The sequence below is a fragment of the Ascaphus truei genome, chromosome 21 (assembly GCF_040206685.1).
Source record: "Ascaphus truei isolate aAscTru1 chromosome 21, aAscTru1.hap1, whole genome shotgun sequence".
NCBI lineage: Eukaryota > Metazoa > Chordata > Amphibia > Anura > Ascaphidae > Ascaphus > Ascaphus truei.
In genome coordinates, this window is record NC_134503.1 from 6,029,351 (window position 1) to 6,041,850 (window position 12,500).

Here is a 12,500-nt window from a genome sequence, read left to right on the forward strand (position 1 = left end):
ATACCAAGCAAGCGCAAACGGATACAGGGGGTAATGAGGGCCCAGAGACACTCTACAGGTGAAGCGCCATCCTACAGGATGTCAGCCTTTGTAGTGGGTGGAGGGGACATGGTGTGCTGCTTGGGGAAGGTTCAGGGTGTTTGCTGCAGGTAGGTACCCATGTTTTTTTGTCCCGGTCTCGCAGAGAACGCCCTGATCACTCAGTCGCGCCTCATCCTGCTGGAGTCCGTGCTCATCTTCTTTGTCCTCCTGGCTTTCCTGTCGTACCTGAAGTTTCACCGCTGCCAGCAGAGCAGGCGAGTCCTTCACCGGGGCGGGGAATGGGGACATCCCAGAATCCCACTTCTCACCACATCGGCGGGGCACCCCCATGCTAACTGAATTAGGCTCTACTTTAAACTGGGGGGGCGGTACCGTCGCTTCTTAATAGCGGGTCTTCCAGGTCCAATTGCAGAGTCCGGATGGGCTGCAAAGCTGACAAGTCTCTCTTGTCTGGTCCACAGCCCCTGCTCCGTACGCTGGTGGTTCTGGCTGCTCCTGACCGGCGTCTCCTGCTCCTTTGCTGTGGGGTAAATGATGGCATCGCTCCTTATCTCCCATGTAAGTGCTCCCTCCACGTCCGGCACTGACCTCTTCTGTCCCTAGGGTGAAGTACATGGGTCTCTTCTCCTACCTGCTGATCCTGGGCATCGCCGCAGTTCACTCCTGGCAGCTACTCGGCGACCGTACCCTGTCCAACGTACGTACCCGGAGTCACCCTCTCCCCTTCTCTGTGCCCTCTGGCAAATGCCCTGAGCGGTGCTCTCTCTGTTGCAGGGGTCTGTGCTGTTCCAGCTGCTGGCACGCGGCCTGGCCCTGCTGCTGCTACCTGCAGCCCTGTACCTGGGGGTTTTCTACATACACCTATCGGTGCTGATCCGCTCGGGCCCCCACGACCACATCATGAGCAGCGCGTTCCAAGCCAGCCTGGAGGTAACCCGGGGGAATGGATATCCCTGCTACACTGCTTAATAAGACACACAGCCACACTGCGCACACTGCGCACATGGGGACGGAGCCTGTGCAAATCTGTGCAGACGCTATTTTAAGATGCTTTATAACATATATTTGTTTTAGGATCTAGGATCCAAAGGGAGTTATATGTAGAGAGGTCTCTTGTTTTTTTAGGGGGCTGATGAGGGTTCCCTGCAGGGCGAAGATGGGGGATCCTCCATGGGGAGGGGGGCCAAATGGGTTCCCCTGCGGGGAGGGGGAGCTGGATGGGGGTTGCCCCCGCGGGGAGGGGGCGCTGGATGGGGGTTGCCCCCGTGGGGAGGGGGAGCTGGATGCGGGTTGCCCCCGCGGGGAGGGGGAGCTGGATGCGGGTTGCCCCCGCGGGGAGGGGGAGCTGGATGGGGGTGGCCCCCGCGGGGAGGGGGAGCTGGATGGGGGTGGCCCCCGCGGGGAGGGGGAGCTGGATGGGGGTTGCCCCCGCGGGGAGGGGGCGCTGGATGGGGGTGGCCCCCGTGGGGAGGGGGAGCTGGATGCGGGTTGCCCCCGCGGGGAGGGGGAGCTGGATGGGGGTTGCCCCGCGGGGAGGGGGAGCTGGATGGGGGTTGCCCCCGCGGGGAGGGGGAGCTGGATGGGGGTTGCCCCCGCGGGGAGGGGGAGCTGGATGGGGGTTGCCCCCGCGGGGAGGGGGAGCTGGATGGGGGTTGCCCCCGCGGGGAGGGGGAGCTTGATGGGGGTTGCCCCCGCGGGGAGGGGGAGCTGGATGGGGGTTGCCCCCGCGGGGAGGGGGAGCTGGATGGGGGTTGCCCCCGCGGGGAGGGGGAGCTGGATGGGGGTTGCCCCCGCGGGGAGGGGGAGCTGGATGGGGGTTGCCCCCGCGGGGAGGGGGAGCTGGATGGGGGTTGCCCCCGCGGGGAGGGGGAGCTGGATGGGGGTTGCCCCCGCGGGGAGGGGGAGCTGGATGGGGGTTGCCCCCGCGGGGAGGGGGAGCTGGATGGGGGTTGCCCCGCGGGTTGTGTTGGTCCTGGCTTTTGCTGACTCTCTGTCTCTGGTCCCTAGGGAGGTCTCTCCCGGATCACTCAGGGGCAGCCCCTGGAGGTGGCGTTTGGTTCCCAGGTCACCCTGCGTAACACACTCAGCAAACCCGTCTCCTGCTGGCTGCACTCGCACAAGAACACTTACCCTATAAGGTGAGTACCTACCTAAACATCCTTATACACATCCATATGTGTACACCTACCCATATATACACACCAGCCCTAAATTATATACACACCAGCCCTAAATTATATACACACCAGCCCTAAATTATATACACACCAGCCCTAAATTATATACACACCAGCCCTAAATTATATACAGACATCTATACCTTAGGTGCACACCTGCTTACCCTTATATACACATCTGCTTACCCTTATACACACATCTGCTTACCCTTATACACACACCTGCTTACCCTTATACACACACCTGCTTACCCTTATACACACACCTGCCTACCCTTATCTACACACACCTGCCTACCCTTATCTACACACACCTGCCTACCCTTATCTACACACACCTGCCTACCCTTATCTACACACACCTGCCTACCCTTATCTACACACACCTGCCTACCCTTATCTACACACACCTGCCTACCCTTATCTACACACACCTGCCTACCCTTATCTACACACACCTGCCTACCCTTATCTACACACACCTGCTTACCCTTATCTACACACACCTGCCTACCCTTATCTACACACACCTGCCTACCCTTATCTACACACACCTGCCTACCCTTATCTACACACACCTGCCTACCCTTATCTACACACACCTGCCTACCCTTATCTACACACACCTGCCTACCCTTATCTACACACACCTGCCTACCCTTATCTACACACACCTGCCTACCCTTATCTACACACACCTGCCTACCCTTATCTACACACACCTGCCTACCCTTATCTATACTCCCCTCCGCACCCTGCTTCTCCTCCCCCACGGGCTCCCGTCATCTCCCTGCATCTCCCTGCTTCTCCTCCCCCACGGGCTCCCGTCATCTCCCTGCTTCTCCTCCCCCACGGGCTCCCGTCATCTCCCTGCTTCTCCTCCCCCACGGGCTCCCCTCCGCGCCCTGCTTCTCCCCCACAGGCTCCCCTCCGCGCCCTGCTTCTCCCCCACAGGCTCCCCTCCCCTCCCTGCTTCTCCCCCACAGGCTCCCCTCCCCTCTTCTCCCCCACAGGCTCCCCTCTTCTCCCCCACAGGCTCCCCTCTTCTCCCCCACAGGCTCCCCTCCCTCCCTGCTTCTCCCCCACAGGCTCCCCTCCGCGCCCTGCTTCTCCCCCACAGGCTCCCCTCCGCGCCCTGCTTCTCCTCCCCCACGGGCGGTGTCTGTTTAAGCATTCTCTCTGTGTAGGTATGAGGGGGGCCGCGGGAGCTCCCACCAGCAGCAGGTCACCTGCTACCCGTACAAAGACGTCAACAACTGGTGGATCGTGAAGGACCCCTCCCGGTAACGTGATAGGGAACAGGGTGTGGGGGCGTCACGTGAAGGACACGGCCCGGTAACGTGTTAGGGAGCACGATGTGGGGGCGTCACGTGAAGGGCCCGGTAACGTGTTAGGGAGCACGATGTGGGGGCGTCACGTGAAGGGCCGGTAACGTGTTAGGGAGCACGATGTGGGGGCGTCACGTGAAGGGCCCGGTAACGTGTTAGGGAGCACGATGTGGGGGCGTCACGTGAAGGGCCCGGTAACGTGTTAGGGAGCACGATGTGGGGGCGTCACGTGAAGGGCCCGGTAACGTGTTCGGGAGCACGATGTGGGGGCGTCACGTGAAGGACACGGCCCGGTAACGTGTTAGGGAGCACGATGTGGGGGCGTCACGTGAAGGACACGGCCCGGTAACGTGTTAGGGAGCAGGGTGTGAGGGCGTCACATTGAGTATTAGGGATGTGAGGGTAGGACACGAGAGTATTACATCTCTCTGGGATGGGTTCCCGGGAGCATGCCACGTGTCCCAAGCACTTTGGGAGTCATATCAGTGGAAGGGAAGGCCCGAGCTGTTGCTGACCCCTCTGTCTTGTGGCCCATCCAGGCAGGAAACGGTGGTGGGATCCCCGCCACGTGCTGTCCGCCACGGAGACACTGTGCAGCTGGTCCACGGGATGACAGCCCGCTTCCTGAACACGTACGTACCACGAGCCTATGTTACTTCCTCTGCATGACCGCGCCGCGCCGTGGCCGCGTTACGCAGCGTGCACGCACCTTCACAGCCGCCTGTGCGCGCGCATAACTGACCCCTTTACGGCAGGATTAACCCCTTCGCTGCCAGGTCCGTTCCAGAGGGCGCGTGTCTGCCAGGACTCGGCCTGCCTGTGGCTGACCCCGCGTCGCTTCTCTCCCTTCAGGCACGACGTGGCGGCGCCCCTCTCTCCGCACGCGCAGGAGATCTCGTGCTACGTGGATTATAACATCTCCATGCCGGCGCAGACACTGTGGAAGGTGGTGAGTGTCTCCTAGCGCAGGGGGCGTTCCACCCCAAGCCTCCCCCAACAGGTCTGGTTTTCAGAATATCCCAGCTGCAGCATAGGTGGCTCAGTCTTTGACTGAGCCTCCGATTGAGCCACCTGTGCTGAAGCAGGGAGTGGGGTGGAATCGTGGCGCTAAAGCAGAACGCAGTCCGGAGGAGCCGAGATTCCGTGTAAGCAGGAATTGGATATCGCACATGCCGTTTAAATTCCTATCTCTTTGCTAATGTAATAATGTTGCATTTTCTACATGTAAACACCGCTCACTTATTCATATATCCCAATGGTGATCGTGAAAAAATAAAGCTCAAAAGAGAGTGACTTGTTCCCCATATCACACGAGCGCATTTCCTGCTGGGTATCACTGGCCTGCTATGTGTGTGGTTAGCGCGCTATTGTTTCACTATCACCGTTGCACACAGTTTGCAGACTGTTTGTTTATCTAAAGCTGCACAGAGAAGCCCGATTATTATTTGTTGTTGTTATTTATTTTGTGCTTCTCTTATTCACATTATTATTCATATATCCCAAACCTGCCCTTTTTGGGGGAGGGGGGGGGGGTGGCGGGTGGGGGTGTTACTGTGCCTGTAACTCTGGCTTCCCACTCGCAGAGCAGAGCTGCAGACGTAGTGTTTTGATCTTCTGACCTCTTGGTCCCAGCACAGTGAACTTGAGAGGTGTCGTTACCTCGTTAGTCTGATGGCAGATACGCCACTCGCCAGGGAGTTGGAGCCAATTATAAATTAACCCTATATGGTGCAGCCAGCGTCTGCAAGCTTTATTATTATTATCGTTTATTTGTAAAGCGCCAACATATCCCGGAGCGCAGTTCAAGGGCGTACAGAGATTTGCTTATTACATAAACAGTTGCATATATGGACAGATGCACAAACAGATAATGAGTGCCCTGCTCGTATTTAGCACCTGATTTAGAGATCTGTGGTGTGCCCACGCGTCACGTGGAACTGTCCACCACTTCCAGGGCAAGCGACTGTATGCAGAATTACCGTATGGTCCCCCAACTCCTGCAGTGCACACGAGCATGATCCGCAGTGCAGCACTTGTGAGTGAGGGGGAAATCCCTTGCAGGCTTCTCCTGCGCTCACTGCGCGCCTTCCCATTGGTAGTATCCGTGTCTCTTCCCGCGCAGGAGATCGTGAACCGGGAGTCCGACTCGGACACGTGGAAAACCATCCTGTCGGAGGTGAAGTTGGTGCACGCCAACACGTCCGCCGCGCTGAAGGTGAGAGCGCAGAGGGAGGTGGGAGGAGTGATGCAGCTCCGGGTATGTAACCGGAGGAATAGTACAATTTCCCCTGATGTCTATTTTTGAGGATTTGGGGGCTCCTCCTTTCCCCGTGCACCCTCGCATAGTAACATTGCATCTTGTAGTAGCTGCTATACATCAGACTCCTAAGATCCCCGCCTCCCAGGATCTCGCGTTGCCCTCTATCTTGCCTGTCGGTATTTCACCCCAGAGGTGGCTGCATTACTCCAGAATCCTGAGTAAATAGTTGTGAGACCGATCAATGTCCACGTTATGTCTGTTTTTTTTATCCCCCCCCCCCCCCCCCCCGAACCTCTTGTTGTTCTCCCTGTTTATTTAATGTTTTGTATTCCTTTCTTGCTCTTCGTCCTCTCGCTTCTCTCCTCTCTCGCGCTTTTCTCTCCTCCTCTCCCTCGCTGTGCTGCAGCTCAGCGGGGCTGCGTTACCAGACTGGGGCTTCCGGCAGCTGGAGATTGTTGGAGACAAAATATCGAAGGGTTATCACCAGAGCTTGGCATGGAATGTGGAGGAACACCGATATGGCAGGAGTAAGAGGGGGCAGGGGGGCGCAGAGCGGGGGCGCACACGTCTTAACACCCCTTCCTACTGTGTGCAGTAGTAAACCACGTTTTCTCTGTGTATTGCCGTCTCTCTGAAACACATGCTGTGTGTGTGTGTGTGTGTGTGTGTGTGTGTGTGTGTGTGTGTGTGTGTGTGTGTGTGTGTGTGTGTGTGTGTGTGTGTGTGTGTGTGTGTGTGTGTGTGTGTGTGTGTGTGTGTGTTTTAGAACGGTCTCTAACGCTCTTACAGCTGTGCATGTCTCTTTTTTTGTGACCTGTGCTTTTAGCTTCATTTCTGCCCCATTTTAGTACTTGCTGTGTTTGTTTGTTGGGGTATCCCTCTCTGATGCCATCTTATGTCCAGAGTCTCTTGCTGTCCCTAACGCACTCTCTCTACCCTCGATGCCCCCAATTCATACTCGCACTCTCTTCTCTTGATGCCTGCTGTCTCTGACACTCCCTCTTGGCTGGTGCAGGTGTGGAGCAGTCCGAGAGAGAGCAGGAATTACACACCCCACCGCAGATGGACGTGGGAAGGAACCTCAGCTTCATGGCTCGGTTTTGGGAGCTGCAGGTATACGCGTCTCTCTGTAATCGGCTATAGCCCGCGCAGAGCTCTGTGCTGCTATACACCGTCCGGGCACCCGTTGATGCGGTTATGGGCTTACCGTAAGCCCTTGCCATCCATATACAATGTCCTTGCATCACCATCCCTCTGATTTACATCCCGCGGTGAGCCGTCTGTCCATAAATAATAATGAGCGTAGATGTGTTGCGCGAGTGATTTTAGAGCCGCACCCCCTACGGCCGGGACCTGGACGCTGCACGTGTGCTGAGACCCTCGTCCCCTCCTTTGTCCCTGCAGTGGAAGATGCTGTCCATGCGCAGTGAGAGCACAGAACACAAGTACAGCTCGTCCCCTTTAGACTGGGTCACCATGGACACCAGCATCTCCTACTGGCTGCACCCCACCAGCACGGTGAGTGTTACTGTTTGGGGGGGTGCATGTGAGAACAAAGTATTGGTTAACTAGGCAGCCATAAGGAGGGTTCACTGGAATATGGCATTGAGGTTGGTGATTTCTCTGTGCGTCACCCATGCAGCTTACAGATCTTGGGCAACAGTCACAGGTTTAATAAGCGATTGGTATCGAAGCCCAGCAGGAAGTAATAATCCCTTCTATACCCGGCAGCGAGACAGGTGTTAGGCTGCGAGTCTGTGGGTATAAGGTGAGAAAGGCGCGCGTGCGAGAGACATGAGGGGTGTATGATGCATCGTCGTCCTGCCTCCAGGCTCAGATCCAGCTCCTAGGTAACCCGGTGACCTGGTATTCTGCTAACGCTGGCGCCGTGCTGTACACCGCGCTGCTCCTGTATTACATGTTGCGCCAGAGGAGGAGGATACAAGACATCCCGCCAGGTCTGTGTGTGCGCATCACACTGCTCAATGACTACATACAGACATGATCACAGCTGCACACGTACATATACTGTTACAGAAGACGCACAAATACACACGTGTGTGGGTATAATATCACACACAAACATTTGCATACACCAATCCACATGTGTATATATAGTCGCATGAGCATGTATACGTGCATGCATGTATATACAGTACTATGCACGCCCACACACAGTTGCATGAATGCAGACACATATACACACAAGTGTATATACAGTTGCATAAACACACACACATGAATACACCCCCACCCTATACAGTTGCATAAACACAGAATGTTGCATTAATGCAGAAAGATGTATATACAGTTGAATGATTGCAGACACATGTATGCACAGGCACACATACACGTATATAATAGTTTGCTCTTGTATAGCGCTTTACAGAGACATTTTGCAGACACAGTCCCTGCCCCAGTGAATACACACACACACACACTAATGTATGCATTTATATGCACACGCACTAATCTATCTTATCTCTGTTCTTGCTGCAGGGTCCTGGCGGGCTTTGCAGTTGACAGGCACTGTGTGTTTGGGGGGCTGGGCTGTGAATTACCTGCCCTTTTTCCTAATGGAGAAGACCCTGTTCCTGTATCACTACCTGCCAGCCCTGACCTGTCAGATCCTGCTGCTGCCCCCTCTGCTGGAACACACACACCAACACCTGCTCAGGTAGGAGGGGAGCGACAGGAGACTCTAGCGGTGGGATGGAGGTAGACATCACATGAATAGCATGTTTGCCCTGCAACTGTACAGAGTAGCAGGAACAGCAGCAGGGTGTGGAAGGCAGGATTGAGACGCAGTGAGGGTCTGTGCTAGAACAGCAAGGAGATAACCATGCATTACAAATCCTTAGTGGTGGCATGTAGGGGCTTTAATGCAGTGTATATAGATTCCTGCTCTCTTTCCCCGTCAGGTCGGAAGCTTTGCAGAACACATTCTCTGCGTTACTGGTCGCTTGGATGTCCTGCGTGTTCCTGACTTACTGCAGGCTCAGCGCATTGACATACGGAGACCCCCCTCTCAACCCAGAGGAGCTGCGGGCTCTGCGCTGGAAAGAGAGCTGGGACATTTTGATCAGAAAGCAGTGAGTTGCCCGCCCCGCATGTGTTGTGTTGCACAGCCGCTCCCCACGTCCCAGAGTCTGGAAGAACTGGAGCTCAGGTTCCAAACTCCAGCCGGGGAGGAACGTGGCGTCTTCTGGTCATTTGACAGCTGGTGAGATGTGAAGAACATTCCGAGTCGCCCTGTTTCTTACCAATTCATTGGAGCAGCTGCCCCAATACGTATCGGCTTTCAGTACATTGACCAAGTTTGAATGAGCACAGATTGAGTCCTAAGCAGAGAATGATTAGTACAGAATACTCTGTATAGACTGCAGTCCGTCCTAACCATGTCCAATTTCTAGCTGCTGCTAAACAAACCTTTGTTTGATGTGTTGCTAAATTAAACAGGACAAGCGCTGTTAGTGAAATGACAATGTTTTTGTACAACATATTCTTTTTAATAAACGATTAAATTCTCGTTTCTGTAGAAGACGCGCGTGATTCGAGCGGTGTACAAACAAATACATAGAACTTGAAAGCGCACTTATAGATAACATTTAGAATACTGACCTGTACACATTGAATGTATTGGTATGAGGGAAGGGGTTGAATCTTTGTAGAAACGGTTATCACATACTGTACCAGAGGGGAAAGAGCCCGGTGTTTTGTAAAACGATGCGTTATTGTATTTTCCGTTTCACCTCTGACAGTCAGGGTAGAATATTTGGAGCTTTGTCTTTGCCTCTGCTAAAAGCTAAATATCCCCCCTCACCCTGTGCAGCGGGAGTGGTGATAAATCTATACATTTGCACACAATAAGAGTGTCACTTTCCCAAACTTCTCCTTTTAACTCGCAGCTCTGAACATTAGAGGCTGACAGTCCTTTTTTTTTGCAAACAAAACCCATAGGCACCCAAAGAAAGGTGCTGCTGAATAAATGACTCATTGAGTTCTCGTGAAGGACCTTAAAATGAGGAGAATAAGCCAATTGCATGATCTATTAATTCACATTCACTGCAATAGCCACTGCGGTTGCTCAATATTGGGAACTTGTATAAAGACGGAGGGTTTTTCTGTCAGAGGGTGGGTTACGCCAAAACATTGGCTATTGCACTTGCAAGATAAAAAGGAAGAGATTTAATATATAGATCAATAATATGAAGCTACCAATATTATACCTTTAGTTGTTTACTCGCGATAACATTCACTAAGATGCTATAGATATTAGTCACTATATACATATATAAAAGTGTGCACCTATTTGTTTTTGCAGCTTGTTATACCTCATCTTAGGCCAACACAAAAACTTCTTTAACATGGGCTTCTGTGGCTATCGGTCCTGGACACTGGACTTCATTTGCTCATGGAAAACACAATTTTTATGTTGGTCTAACACGGGTATCACAACCAGCAACAATCTTCTCAATGAGGCCTGTGAATGCACACACAGCTATGTTATCTTGGATATTTACATGTGTGTAAGCAACAGCACAAGCAACACACACACACACACACACACACACACACTCTTTTAAAGGTGCAGTAAATAGCAGCACAACAACACAACTATAACTTGCCTATTCGCAGAGCGCTGCTGTCACTCGGCCTGCGCAGAATGACTGAGGGGCGTATAACATCACAACGCATTAGTGATCTCCCACTGGCTGCAGATCTCTCTTTCCTTTAACCAGGAGGAGCACAACACCCCCCCCCTCCCCCCCCTGCAATTCACAAGGTATAATTCCTCCTACACACTTCCTAAACCCCTTCACTGCCAGGAACACATGGGGTTGCAGATCCCTTTGGCAGCAAATGGGTTAATTCGCTCCAATCAATCTATAGGAGCCTTGTTCAAGTCAGCATTGCCCTTCAATGGCCGTCTGGCGCAGAAAGGGTTAAAGAAGCCCACCTGCTTGGTTCAGTTACCCTCTTCTCTGCTGGAAGGGGGGGGGGGGCAAGTCCTCACCCTATCAGTGTCCGTTCCCAGTGTCCTCTTCATGGGCCTGATGCTTGGGCCAAGAAATGGAAGAAAAAATAAGTGTCTGGTTTTGCGCTCACACACGGGGGGCGGAGGAGTGATGGAGCCAGAACAGGGGCTGGGGTGAGGCAGAGGGGCCTCGCTGACCGGATACTGCCGTGTGGGACAGTACCTGTAACAGGATCCGGGCAGAAGATGGGGGATCAGTGCGGGCGGCTGCTGGACTCCAGGTGAGTGCGTTTCCCCGGCACCAGCACCCCTCCAGAATCCCCCTGCCCCGGTAAGGTCCTCTTCTGAGAACGGCCGTTCACGGCCCCCCGCTGCCACTTGCAGATATCCCCGTTCAGGATGTCCTGAATGTGCTGTACAATCAGGTTAATGGCAACTAGAGAGACGGAGAAACGCGTCAGACTCGCTGTCCCAAAACGTTTAGGACATAGACGGGCCACAAGCTTATTGCAATGTCATTTTAAATACGTAAATGACTATTTCAACATTTCGTAACATCTGTGCATTAGTTTAACTTACAAGTGAGTTTGTGTGAAAAACTGCACTTGGTCGCCGAAGTCACTAGTATAAAATGAGCAGGATCAGTGTGTCTAAGGGGCCACAGCAAGGTCCCAGGCCGGGCGCCAGGGGACGAGCCATGATGTATACTGTACGTGCAGTAACAGGCTGGGTGCAATGCTGCTCATCATGAGTAAAGGAACCCCTCCCCTCGAGAGGCGGGTAACTGTCCTGGTGCTGAATGTTCACGTGTATTGATGAATAAATGTGTGTGTATCGATTTCTGTGCGTTACAAAACGTCACCAGGGGCTGCCAACAATCGCACAACACGGGGAAAAAAAAAGAGATACTCACCCATGTTATCCACCCCTCGTGGGATAATGACGTCAGCGTACTTCTTCGTCTGGAAGAGTAAGGGGGTAAAAGGGATGGTTACTGGAGCACATTCTCTGCGTGTATCTTGTGATGAGACGGCAACGTACAGCGGTTTATATAAAACGTCAATATCACAGGTGTAGAGAATTGCTCCATGGTCTCAGTGCTGGAAAACTTAAAGGGTGCATTGATGTACAAGGGCAGAAATCAGGGGTTATAACGGAATGGGAAGGCGAGGAGTTAAACAGAGAGAGAGGAAAGAGGAAAGATAATAGTATCAGAGACAGAACGGGTTATGGTACCGGCAGACAGAACTCCTCGAAGGCCGGCTTCACAAAGGTGGTGTACTGAGTGAGGATCTGCTCCAGGTCCCTCCCACGCTTCATGTCGCGCAGAACTGAAAGAGAAATACCCCATGTGACCCAACGGACAGCCGCTCCTAACTAACCTCTGCTCCCACTGACCTGCTAACCGGGAGGGATTATTCGTGTGACCCAACGGACAGCCGCTCCTAACTAACCTCTGCTCCCACTGACCTGCTAACCGGGAGGGATTATTCGTGTGACCCAACGGACAGCCGCTCCTAACTAACCTCTGCTCCCACTGACCTGCTAACCGGGAGGGATTATTCATGTGACCCAACGGACAGCCGCTCCTAACTAACCTCTGCTCCCACTGACCTGCTAACCGGGAGGGATTATTCGTGGTGAAAAGCGACGGGCGCCGATGTCACTGCACTGGGGACATGGAGTACCACGACTATTTTATTTACCGCAAGGGA

The 12,500-nt window shown here is 53.7% G+C and overlaps 2 protein-coding genes across 6 annotated transcripts in view; one reads left to right on the forward strand and one right to left on the reverse strand.

Annotated features, from left to right (window-relative positions):
- POMT1 (protein O-mannosyltransferase 1) overlaps positions 1-9,336 on the forward strand; it is a 15,473-nt gene extending 6,137 nt beyond the window's left edge. For all 4 annotated transcript variants that reach the window (XM_075578715.1, XM_075578716.1, XM_075578714.1 and 1 more), the window contains 15 exons: positions 185-296; positions 504-569; positions 646-739; positions 817-972; positions 2,050-2,180; positions 3,407-3,502; positions 4,087-4,179; positions 4,400-4,496; positions 5,670-5,762; positions 6,214-6,334; positions 6,823-6,920; positions 7,212-7,325; positions 7,639-7,765; positions 8,307-8,484; positions 8,729-9,336. In XM_075578715.1, coding sequence (XP_075434830.1) covers positions 185-296; positions 504-569; positions 646-739; positions 817-972; positions 2,050-2,180; positions 3,407-3,502; positions 4,087-4,179; positions 4,400-4,496; positions 5,670-5,762; positions 6,214-6,334; positions 6,823-6,920; positions 7,212-7,325; positions 7,639-7,765; positions 8,307-8,484; positions 8,729-8,903 — 1,751 coding nt within the window. In that variant the 3' untranslated portion in view covers positions 8,904-9,336. The remainder of the gene's footprint in view (positions 1-184; positions 297-503; positions 570-645; positions 740-816; positions 973-2,049; positions 2,181-3,406; positions 3,503-4,086; positions 4,180-4,399; positions 4,497-5,669; positions 5,763-6,213; positions 6,335-6,822; positions 6,921-7,211; positions 7,326-7,638; positions 7,766-8,306; positions 8,485-8,728) is intronic.
- Positions 9,276-12,500, reverse strand: part of UCK1 (uridine-cytidine kinase 1) — a 14,285-nt gene continuing 11,060 nt past the window's right edge. For both annotated transcript variants that reach the window (XM_075578719.1, XM_075578718.1), the window contains exons 5-7: positions 12,022-12,116; positions 11,699-11,747; positions 9,276-11,221 (exon numbers count right to left, since the gene is read on the reverse strand). In XM_075578719.1, the coding sequence (XP_075434834.1) occupies positions 11,040-11,221; positions 11,699-11,747; positions 12,022-12,116 (326 nt within the window). In that variant the 3' untranslated portion in view covers positions 9,276-11,039. The remainder of the gene's footprint in view (positions 11,222-11,698; positions 11,748-12,021; positions 12,117-12,500) is intronic.